The 12,776-nt window shown below is 35.8% G+C and overlaps 1 protein-coding gene across 9 annotated transcripts in view; it reads right to left on the reverse strand.

Annotated features, from left to right (window-relative positions):
- Positions 1-12,776, reverse strand: part of mub (poly(rC)-binding protein mub) — a 94,581-nt gene that overhangs the window by 7,187 nt on the left and 74,618 nt on the right. For 4 of the 9 annotated variants that reach the window (XM_070208500.1, XM_032435047.2, XM_070208499.1 and 1 more), the window contains 6 exons: positions 4,861-4,917; positions 4,679-4,795; positions 4,380-4,473; positions 4,119-4,282; positions 3,761-3,880; positions 678-818 (listed from right to left, as the gene is read on the reverse strand). In XM_070208500.1, the coding sequence (XP_070064601.1) occupies positions 678-818; positions 3,761-3,880; positions 4,119-4,282; positions 4,380-4,473; positions 4,679-4,795; positions 4,861-4,917 (693 nt within the window). The remainder of the gene's footprint in view (positions 1-677; positions 819-3,760; positions 3,881-4,118; positions 4,283-4,379; positions 4,474-4,678; positions 4,796-4,860; positions 4,918-12,776) is intronic. The other 5 variants (XM_070208505.1, XM_070208503.1, XM_070208504.1 and 2 more) reach the window with 3 other exon arrangements.

A 12,776-nucleotide genomic window follows, 5' to 3' on the forward strand; every position in this document is an offset into this window, starting at 1 on the left:
CAACTCTTGAGCCATAAAAATGCATTTGATGGGTTCGCTCTGGGTCCCCCGAGTTGCCGGATTTTAAGCGTGGTGGCCCAACTTAAAACAAAACTAAAAACTGAAAAAGCATGAACGAAATCCAACAACTTTGTGGTCCAACAGTTGCAGTTGGGGAAGAGTGGAGCATGGAAAGGGCATGGGGACACACAACGTTAATGTTATTGAAATGTGGCCTGACCACAGTTGCAACGCTGGGATCGTAAAAGAAATGGCAGAGGTAGTAAAGGTAACTACAAGAACACAAAACTACAAAACACAGACGATATGCAGGGTGTGGGGGGTAACTGGGGAAAACAACTACAGGGCTGGGGGGAACACAAGATACACGAGTAACAACAAACAGCAATGCACAAATACAACTGTATAAGGAGGGGGCTTTACGAACAGGGTCGCTGTCAATGGGGTTCACAAAGGCTGGGGGGAAATGATGTACAGCTAGAGGAGCTAGGGGGTACAATTTGAAATACAGCAACACATGCCAAAAAGAATCAAATGCTGTCTCGGCTCTCGGGCTGGACATTTATTTATTTTTTTGACCGATTTGATTTTAGGTTTCTTTTTTTTTTTTTTTGTTGTTGAGGTTTTAAGCTAGTTTCGGTAATTTTAATTTTATTTTCGGATCAATCAAAACTCACATCGGGCATTTGCTGTAGGTGATGGTGGTGTGCTGGTACCGCTCCTGGTAAATGTGCCCCCTTTAACAAAGGATCCGCTAAGCCTGAAATACCAGCATGTAGACCACCGGTAGCCAAAGCAAGTGGAAATACTGGACAGGTCTAATGGTATTTTTTTTTTTTTTTTTTTGTATATTTGGTATTTATTTAATTTAGTGTTTGGTGGGTATTTATGATGTATTTGTTTTGCAAAAGTTTTCAAAGAAGAAAAAAGTAGAAGAACAAAAATGATTTACGAAAAATAAATTTTGAGCTAATATATTTTTGCATATAATTGAAAAGCTTATGAAATATATTTCACTATATTATTTTTAATTGGAAACTTGCATAGTTCACGGTTCGTTGGGGCTTTCAAAGCTTTTTGAAGGAAGCGAGAGACAAAAAAAAAGTGTGCTAAGTTTTGGGGTAAACGAGGCTGATCGTGAATATTAATATATGATATAAAGAGTTTGTATTTTCTCAAAAACAAATGCTTAACAACTAAGAGAACAAACTAACAAAGGAAAGGCAAACGATTCGGTTCTGGATACTGGTTCCAGGTCAATTGGGGTTCAATGGGTGCGCAAACCGTGGATGGAGTCTAAGAGTACTTGATGAGAAAAGGTCAATCAAATTAGCGCAAAGCCACAGAAAGTTGTCAATTGTGTACAAATATACCTTTTCTTGTAGCTTTAAATATTATGAGATACTCAAAAAATTGTTTTAAACACAGCACACGGTTCGCAAAATTTACCGAGCTTACTTGAAGTGTACCAATCAATCGGTACCGAGACTTCGCTATGCATTTGGTACAAGTGTACCAAACTGGTGCAACATTTAGTTATAATTGTACCTAAGTGACAACTTGCAACTGGTGGATAGCGACAATTGACTGGGTTTACTCATTCAACACTACACGCCGCATTAAGCTAAAAACCAACACCGACAATAACCAGGGACGGGAAAAGAGACAATGATATATATATTGTATATATATAGAGCGTTTTGTTGAGAGAGCGCAGTTGATGGTACAGATATTTTGAATTATTGTTTTTGTTTGCGGACATTAATTGAATTTGATGTGACAACAAAAACTTTTTGTTTAGTTTTAAACTATTGTTTGGAGCAATGGCTGGCGAGGGCTTAAAGGATTGAATATCAAGTTGTTGTGGCTGTTTTTGTTGTACTTGTTCTTGTACAGAGCACTAAATTGAATATTGGGCTGGGATTATAACAAATATATATATATATATATATTTATACTTAAATTCTTATGCATTAAGTATATGCGATTATAAACGGACAGAGTAGAGTTGAGTGATGTGAGGGCTCGGGCAGGACGATATTTGAATAGTATGTTGTTGCAGTTGCTAATTGCATTTATATATTTGTTGTAGTAGTTGTTTTTGTTGTTGTTTTATGACAAATGTTGGATAATATACGAATACACAATATGCATTTATAACTCATCTAAAGTATCAGCATTTCTGCTGATATTTTTGTTTGCTGACGTATTAGTTTTCTTATTGTTGTTCTTTTTGTTGTTGCTGTGGTGAATTGTGTACTTGATTTTAATTGTTCGTAAATGGGTTTGTTGTTTGGCAAATGAACTAAACATTTTAAAGTCTGTTGTAAGTATTCACTACACAAAATTAAGAGTATTAAGTATATAGATATACCAAAAAACGTGGGATAAATAGAGAAAGTTTTTTTTTGTGGGTTGTTTTTAATGCTCAGTTGAAATACTTTTAGTTTATTTTATTATTTTTTTTTCGTTTGACACTCAAAAGGAGTTTAAGTTGGTTTTTGGTAGTTTGTTGTGTGTTGTTTATGAGGTATATATATTATTTTTGGATTATATTATAGAGCTAGTGTAGTTTGAACATACTTCTCCACACGCTGCACGCGAGCCCTCGTTTCGATTACAACAGAGAGTTGAGAGAACACTTTTTATGTAGTTGTCAGACAAGTGAAGCCCCCGCACAAACTCACTCGGTTACACGGTGAGCAGCCGCGCAATGTAGAACCCTAAAAGACAAGATCCCAAAAGTGCGGTCGCCCCCAAACAAATTGGATACGACGCACCTGACGAAATCGAGAGAGCGCACACTCTCATTTTCAAGTTATTAACCTGAGAGAAGAGAGTGCAAAAGAAACTAAAAAACAAAAAACAAATGTAAAATATTATAAATATATTTATCAGTCAATTTTTTAATTTTTTTTTTTTTTTTAGTTGCTGTAAATGATTAACATTAGTTCTTTGATATTTGGGAGGGCCACCAGTGGACTTTTGAAAAGTTGAGATATTCTTTATGGCTGGGTTCAACAATACAAGACTTATATGCTTATGATCGCAAAGAAATGGTAATCGACTGGGTGATAACTGGACAAAGAACACCAACAGTTAGATACAATGCGATCTGAACCCAACTGAAGGTTATTTGGGGCATTTCAAGAGGGCAAAAAGTGGGTAACAAGTCGGTTTTGGCTCTAGACAGCTGCCAAGGCTCAAAGGGGTGTTCAAGAAAAGGTTGTGGATTACAAATATAGAAAAGATAAGATAAGAAAAGAGAAAGAGAGGTGCAAATAATAAGTGGGTTTTCTAAACGAGCATTTCAAATATTGGAGAGTTAATTGTAGAGTGGATAAACAAACTAAAAACTCTTGTTTCGTTTTATACACATAGATAGGCATATAAAGAGATTACATGAAACTCAAAAAAGTTAATTTATCAATTGAGTTATGAGAAGTTGTGGATTCTAGACGCGCATAGAGATAAACCAAACATAGTTATAGCCAAAATCAAATGGGAATATAATATAGTATAGACAACAGAAAAACATGTTATTTAGCTTATGAAAAATGGCAATAAAATAATGGAATTGGATTAAAATGTACTGAGGATCCGTTAAAATATATATATTAAAAAATATATAGATATAGACATAGAAAGATTCAGCGGCAGTAACTAGCTATAGAATGCGGCGTTATATTTGATATTTCGTTTACGTCTACCAACACGGCTTAACCTAAGCAAAAATACTTTTTGGGCACTGTGCACATACCTCTTGTGTGGGCACCGCATAGTTGCCCTGTATGGTGAAGGCCTGTCCATTGGCCAAGATAACTGGGCCAGTTACTTGCGGCTTTGGTCGATATGGTATGGTAGCACCGCGCGGCGGGGACTGTGAGTGCAAAAAGAAAGATCATTAGTTAAAACAATTATTAATATAGAGTAGATGTTTTTATTTTATAAATTAACTGAACTTTTCAGGCTTTCAAGAACTTTTAAATGAAAATGAAAACAATTCCAATATATTTCCTTCAATCATCAAGAATATACAAGTTACTACAGCTATTTAAACATAGATGGCGCCACAAGTCAGTTCATTTAAATCTGTTATTAGACAGCATAGCTCTTACCTCCAACATGACAAGACATATCTGATAGATGCATTGGGTGATCTGCTCAGCGCTGCCGCTCAAAGTAACAGCACGCTCCGTGGAGTTTGGCAACATTTCGCTGGCCACCTGTATGGAGCAGCCCGTGGTTTGGCGTATTTCCTTTATCTTTGAGCCGCTCTTGCCTGAGTGCCGCAAAATGGAATTGTTGATGGATAAGAGAGCAGGTTAATGAGTTCCCATTTGTTTATATATATATATATATTTGGCTTATGTGCTTACCAATTAACGATCCACATTGACTGGCGGGCACAATCAATCGAATGGGTATTTGAGTTTTACCAACTTTGCCAACATCATTGAACTGCGAGCACCACTGAAACGGGTTTCAAGTTAGTAATGTGAAGCGTGAGCTAATTTCAACAATTGGATACAATAAACACTACAAGCACTGTGATATTCTCGAACCAAGACTTTCTCTTGCCGCATGCGCTGCTCGTGTGTGTGTTTTGTATCAACTATTGTCTTATGCAATCTACTTGCCACGCGCATTAATTTCAATTTGACTAGCGCACACATACCTCTTCAAATTTCTTTGTAATAAGCGTAAATGCCGAGAAGATTGCGTTTGTTGTGCCAGATACCGTTACAATGCGTTCCGGGCATGAACCGTCCGAAATGTTAATTTTGGCACCAGACTGTAAAGAATTGAAGGGTATATGTAAGTATATAAATTTTAGTTTTAGCATTTGTATTTACTCACCTCTTCGCGAAATCTGTTGACAATTTCACCCTTTTTACCAATAATACTACCAACTTCCTGTAAGTATACCGAAAACAAATGACTTGTAAGTATTTCATGAACATTTTAAATATATCGACATAATTAAGTATTTATTCATATATTATATCAAATAAATAATATTATCTCTCGTATTCCTATGCATATTCAATCACAACTTAAATTTGAATGCAACTAGAAATAAAAAAATAGGAATATCTTTGGCAAGCCGAAGACTTCAAAGGCTTACAAAATAAGTTTAACGCATATAAAAATAAACTACTATTGAATGCAATTTCGTGCAGGGTATTTTCCAAGTCTGACATTAAAATAGTCAATTTACATGTGGTTTACACTTTATTTCGGTTTCTATTTGTTGTGAGTAACATTGGCGGCGATGTGCAAATTCGATTAAATATTAAGTGATATTATACCATGTGTGTGTATATGTGTGTGTGTGTGTCAGTCTGTGTGCGTGTGTAACTACTATTGCATATTTAAGTGACACAGAAAGCGATTCACATTCAAACTCGAGCGAAAGCCCGGCCTGAAACCAACCCACCAGCCCAACCACCCACCATCCACAGACAGCACAAGCCACATGCAGAAATTGCCGTTCGTAATGAAATTTGCGGGCAACGCGTTTTACGCGTTTTAATTGATTGTAAATATATGACATAGCCACAGGGCTTTATATGTGCGCATATATCAGCATATATGTGGGAGTAAACTTCAGCTTCAACAAACTCTAATTGGCCATTCAGCAAAAGTATTAAAGCAATTTTGCTACTCACTGAAACTTAAACAAGTTTTGCACAGCGATCAATAGTAATAGAAAAAATGAATATATATATATATATATATATAGAAAAAGAGAGAGAAATAAATCACATTAATTACACAGCTGCTGTCAGCTACACTCGTGTATCTATGGGAACGTGCGGAGATTTTAGTTTTGCCAAAATCGTTTTGCTGACTGTTCTTTTTTTTTCCTATATGGGACATTAACGGCTTTAATTAAAACTGCTGTTTGATTGGAATTCTTAGAATAAATGAAAGACATGTATTTTTGAATATCAATAGAAGTTGCTTTAAACTGCAACTTTGATTTATCTTTGCCTAATTAAAATGATTTTAGCCTGCTCAATGACAGCTTACATATTTACGTAATAATTTCGATAATCACATAAATTAAAGGTAAACATATCCAATGTACACAATCTGAATTGGATTGCAATTGCTTGGCAATTAAACAAATATTTTGTTTATGCAAATGCATGTTGATTATTGCAAATGAAGCCTAGGTGGGGCGAAATGCATTCTCTTTGCCGATAAGCAAATCATCTTATGACAGGGCATGGCTTTTTAATTTGATATTTATATTTATAAAGATATATTTATATATGTTTGTAAGCTTAGCTTTTCCTGTACAACATTTATAACCAATTAAAGCTTTGCATGTTTGAGATTTAGTACAAGTATCTTGGTTAACCTTCAAACAGAGCACTTTGGGTGTTTGTCGCAAAGTTTATCTCAATTTCAAAATGCCTACCCATAGTCACACACACACACACCCACACACACACATACACAGAGGGACAATGCAAGGTATCTAAGAATTTGTTGGGCATTTTGCCAATCTGTCACAAAATTGCAGAAACAGGCAAAGCAATATAAGTATGATAGAGCTCTCCGCTCGCCCATCAGAAGCAATGTAAAAATGTTATTTGTCTTGATTTTTGCCGCTTTTGTGTGCCATTTTGCATCTACTTGTATAATATTTATGCCCATGGTGCTAGCTAAATGGCCAAAATATTTATTAGACACAAATGTCTGTAGGAATTGCCATAATTATTAGCATGATTATGGTCTATGGGTCTATGCGTCTATTGCGTTCTGATGCCTGTCTGCACTCAAGACAAATTTTGACGGGCGCTCTATAATTTATGTGGGCCCCTCCATTGAGGAGCTACAAACCAGAACACACGCAGCCTAGACCATTGGCTATTAAGTTTGATGTGCTGCTCATTAGCGACGGACGCTCATCAACATTAATATCGTGGTCAAAATGCTGCCATTACCTCGGCAACCGCTCTGCCTGCTCGCACCATCATCAAGCCAACATTTATTCGCCTGCATATCAATTGCCACTTGCGGCTTAGAAGCTTACGCAATTTGCATAAATCTGTGTTTGGCTCAAGCGTGAAGCTAAAGACATCATTGAATAGTCGCATACAATGCACACAATTTTTGCACTTTCACCTGATTGCATGGCATCGAACTGCTGGGATTCCTTTTTGGACAAGTTTTTGCGCACAGTTCACATTTTCTAAAAATGCATCACTTTTGGCCACAACACCGCAGAGAACAGGCGGCTGGCTTGTTGGGCCATTTTGCATGCCAGCAATTAAATGCTAAAATTTTGCACTTCCAACTTGCAATCGATTTGTATGCAAAAATTCACTTTTGCGGTTGTGAATTCAAAATTTTGCATACCATTTTTTGTTATTGTTGTTGCCCGTGTGTGTGCTGTAAAATATGCATGGCAAAAGTGGACACGAACTGCAGCAAAACAATGTGAACATTTTTGTGGTCCAGTGTGTACACACATCAGGTTTAGCCAGCTACAACCTAAGCAAATTGGGTTTTCAAAAGGCATGACATGTTGTATGGCCATCGATTGGGCAGCAGTTCCTTGAAATAGTAATGCATTTAGCTTAAAACAAGTTAAAAGCATATGGTTGACCAAGCTGAATAGATGGAATTGAAGTTTGTTTTAGATTGTTGCAGACTGAAATATTTATATTAAGTGAGACTAAGATTCATAAATGGAGAATGAATCATAAACTTTATGCATGAATTATTATTCAAATTAACTAAAAGGCTTACACATTAGGCAAAGGAGAGGCAAGCTTAGGTGCTGCAGTTCAATTAGTTTTTTATAATTGAGGCCTTTTATTGCTGGATTTTGTAAGAAATCCTTAGGCTTTTGAGTTGCTTAAAGTACTCCTAATATTGTGTGACAGATGTATCTCAATATTTAAATAACAAACCGTAAGAGACATGTATTAAATGCTGCGGTTTAATTAGTCTGCATAAGTTCAAGCTGACACAGTTTTATTATAACTAAATAGATATATATATTTTGCTGCTAACTTGCTTAAAGTATTGTTAATATGTTCTTAATATTTGATATAGATTTACAATAAATCTCTTTACTAATATTTACTCTTGTGATTTTCAATGAATTCACACATTCAGTTTCCTTTAAATTAATTGCTTTCACACGTAAATGGGATTTGCCCCCTTCTTCATAGATTCCTCCCGTTGATATGAGCTTCAATTGTATTTCAATATTTACATGGAAACCGTAAAAGGCATAGTGTTTCATAAGTCCTTTAAAGTTCAGGCCTAAACTATTTAAATCGAACTAAATAATTAATTAAATATTTTGCTGCTAGTTTTGTGAGCAAATCTTCAACTTTAACAATGGCTTAAAAATAAATCTCATTTTGTTTCCCAGCGTTATTTAGATTTGATATAGTTTAAGAATACTATCCAATTGGGCCCAATATTTATTATAGGACTCAATATTAATATATGATTTTGTCTTTTTCATCAACTCAAGCTTATTGACTTATACTCTTTCAAAATTATTGCTTTAATTAAGTAAACACTTAAGTGATATGCATAGCTCTTCATATATAATATTAGCTGAACATTTATCTCAATATTAATCATGCAAACATAGCTAAAGTGCATTCAAATGTATCCCAGAAATAGTTCGACTTGTTATTTAGTTTGTGGCAATTAATTAAGACCACGGTCTGAAAGAGACGAACTTTTATTTAATCAAATTAAAAATGCCACTTGCTGTGACTTGTGAGAAATTGTAATTGCTGCTGTTGTGCCCTGGCAAATTGTAAATTATTTAATTGTACAGTTTGCACATTTCTGTTTTCATTTCAAGTGCCAGGAGCAGCAGCAGCAGCAGCAGCAGAGCACACACACGTCAGCAATGCAACGCGACAAATGCGCAGCATGATTTATTAAAAAAGGGCAAGAGGGGTGGGCAGAGAGGTGTATGCGGGTAGGACCAACGCATTGCGCACACATGTGTGCAACAGCAGTAGTTTTTCGTGCAACAAGCGGCAACAACCAACACACACACGAACACGCATGTTATTGCTGCATATATCCTACCCCAACCTGCCGCCCTGCTGCCAACAGTTGTCACATTGCATTTTCCAACATTTTGTTGCAAAGTTTTTCTTGCAATTTTTCTTGAACGACTGGCGCGGTCCCCATAAATGGTTCTCACGGTTTGGCAATTGTGTTTTTGTTGTAACATGCAATGCATTTTGTTGTTGTTTATTTTGAAGAATTTTTAACGCAGTCGCATTAACACAAAAATACTAAGGCGAAAAAAATCAACAGTTTCCACCAACGCAGCAGCTGAAAATTGCACGCTCAGCATGACTGCCATATACCTATATACCTATAACTATATACACATATATATGTATATACATTTATATTTATATATATATATATATATATGTACACATTGTTTTGGTTGTTGTCTGTGCTAAGCTGCCACTATTTCGTCTTCTTCTTGTTGTTCTTGCTGCTGCTGCTCTACTAACATCAAAATTGTGTGTGGCTCTTGGCTCTTTTTGTTTCTTTTGTTGTGGCACAATTAGCACCGTCCATTCTTTAGACTTTTTAATGCGCTTCACTCTTATTCTTGTTGTTGCTGTTGCTCATTTCGCTGACTCTTCTTCTTGTTGTATGCTATTAAAGTCTCCTCGGCCACATGCTTTACAAGTTGGTCGGGTGATAAATGGGCTATCAAAATGTTGCGCTCGCTCGAGAATATTAGACAATCTGTCTGTATTCAAGTTGTCGTAAGTTTGTCTGGGCCCTACAAAAGCTTCTGCTATTATAATGTGCTAATAATTAGGCTCTGTAATTGTAGCTGGAAGGTAAACAAAGTTGCCGTCTTCTTCTTCGTGTTGTTGTTGTTGTTGTTGAGAAATGTTTTTTGAGATAGTTAGGCAAACTAAATAGCACAGTTAGAATGTTAATGGGACTTTTGTGGGTAAAACTAGAAGACTATGTTGAATTAGAAATCTGTTCAAATGTTTCTATAAGCAGAGCAAAACATAAGCAAAGAATAGCATTAACTTTCATTTGATTAAAAAAGGCTAAACTGATGCTACCTTTTTGGAACCAAAGTGAGCGCTTAGATGGGGTTTGGGAAAATTCAACCCCGTATTGGGGGAAAAGGCCGTTCAAGCCTTTGAAGCAAAACATGCACGTGATGTTATCAGCCTTCATGACTTGGGTGCCTGAGGTTCAAATGCAGCTGTAATTTTATTTTAATTTGTATACTCTTGTAGAGGGTATTGTGGGTTTGTCGTGTCATATGTCTTATTTCATTAAGCTCAGCTTGTACGAGCTTCACTATTCTTACATATTGCAAAACGCAAATGTCAAAAAAGGTATTAAATCTTCTGCTGAGGAAGATATCCTTACTTTTCCACATCTATCTTCTGGTGAGCAAAATTCAAATGAAAATAATGCATTAAATATTCATAACCAAATAAAAAGTAATTTAAAAAAGCTCAAAATCTAAACATAAGACAAAATAAACAACTTTAAATTGCATTTATGCATGAGTGAGCTGTTATCAAATTTAAAGCAAACACATTTGAAAATTTAAAAGAGCTCCATAAGTCTATGTTGGATACAGACAACAGATTTCACAGTGGGCATTAAATATGCCAGAATATAAAAAACAATAGCCTTTATTATAACGCTTAGAAATACAAATACTCGGACGTCAGTTGCAAATATTCGGAATTATGCGAGTGCTCAAGATTTATGAGTGCAAGTCAAGGCCATAAGTTGCTGGCATTTTGCGTCTTTAATTAACTGGGTCTTATTGTTTTTTATTTTTTTTTTTTTTATTTATTATTATTTTTTTTCTTCCATTGGTTAACATTGCTTGCAATTGTTTGCAGTTTTGTGTGAAAGTCAGCGACAGGCGTCGGTTGCATGAGTCAAACCGGAGTTGAATGCAAAGTCGTGACGCAGCTAATTAATTTATGACAAAACCAACAAAAAAGGAAAACTCAGCCATGCGACAATGTGAAAATTATAAAAAAAAAAAAACTAGAGAAAAAAAAAACAAAAACTGACTGCACTTTTTGTGTTGTTTAGGTTTTGGTATTTCTATTTTGTTGTTGTATCTGTTGCCATTGTTGTAGTTGTTGTTGTTGTTGCTTCTTGGCAGTCAGCCGCATATTGCATAGAAACCAAGCTGAAAGTGGGTTGCACTCTCGCCCAGAATTATCGAGTATTTTGCAATTGTCAGACGTACTATACGTATTCTCTGCAGCTGTTGTTTTTGTTGTTGCTGTTGCCGTTGTTAGTCTTGTTGTTATTTTTGAATCATGCATTTTTAATTAGTGAAATTGCATAGAGTAGAAGAATGCAGCATCTAGACGTGAATTTTGTGTTCGATGCGCAATATTTTACAGACTCTTGTCTAATTATAATTAACCGATTTATTTATGCCACACCAACCAAAAATGTTTTACATAATGCCTAGCTGCTGCAAATTGAGGGCAAAATATCTTAAAAGTGTTTATCAGCAAATATTATGAGATTCGTTCAAATGTCTTTTTAGCTTTATTGTTGAAGTTGGCTCAAATCGAATGCCAAGCATTAGGCCAGTATTTAATTAACAATTTAAAGTCATAAAATTGTTTAATAATATATTTAGAAGCATGTTTCGATATAAATGTGTATACTTTTGTGCGAACAAATACATATACAGTGAGTGAGCTATTTAATTGCATATATCTGTGACAAATCCGAATATGGGGTTTAATCATGTTTCAACCCGAATGTGCCTTTATCGACATTTATCTTTAACTAACTGGGAGACTTGTCAACTGCCTAAATCTTAACATAAGCACAGCTCCGCCGCTGTACATTCTAAAGATTCAATTGGTCTAGGCGATAGTTTTCGACTAATATATACCCACTATTAGTTAATAATTAGATATTATGACATTGTTACAAGCACGTTCCACAATTCTATAATGTCCGTCTTTCGGGCATTTTATAAATACAGGGTACATGCAGAGATCCCTTCATTTCATGCTCAATTAAACAAGTCAACACGGATGTTGTTTGTGTACATTCAAAGCTCAACGCTCATGTCAATTGAAAATTTACTGTATTTTTGTTGTTTTCTTTTTTTTTTATTATTTGCTACTTGATTTGCATTGCGCTCAAAAAAAAATGTATTTACATACATGACACAGATGTGTGTATGTGTATGTGCGGATTTGTCAACTCAGCCAACGGCAGACAGCAGCGACGCTGGCGTCGGCTCATAAATCACGCTAATCTATAACTATCGATCAAAAGACCAATACATAGAAGACGAAGAGGGGAGGGGAGGCGCAGCAGGGAGCAGTCGGCGCTGTTCAAAGTGTCTTGAGAATTTATTGCCTGAATCCTTGTGTGCAGAGCGCGAATGAAATAAAAATCGAACACAACGAAAAGTGGCCAAAAATAAATATAAAAATAAAAGTAATGCAAAATGAGCAACAATTTTTACAATTTACATTTACATAGGCGAATACACTTAATTTTAGTTTTGGCCCAAGAAGAGAGGGCGCAATTATTCACGGATGCTATTGCTATGCCGTTGCCGTTGATCGAAACTCTGGCCACACTTCGCAAGCGTTTGGCAAAGAAATAATGCTGTCATTTGTTGTTGTTTTTGCTGTTTAACGTATCTCTACGTGTCTCTCTCTTTTTGTGAGTGTGTGCGTGTGTATCTCTGCGTGTGTGTGTGTTGCTATTTTTATTATAAATTG

Source organism: Drosophila virilis, chromosome 3 (genome assembly GCF_030788295.1).
Source record: "Drosophila virilis strain 15010-1051.87 chromosome 3, Dvir_AGI_RSII-ME, whole genome shotgun sequence".
Taxonomy (NCBI): Eukaryota; Metazoa; Arthropoda; class Insecta; order Diptera; family Drosophilidae; genus Drosophila; species Drosophila virilis.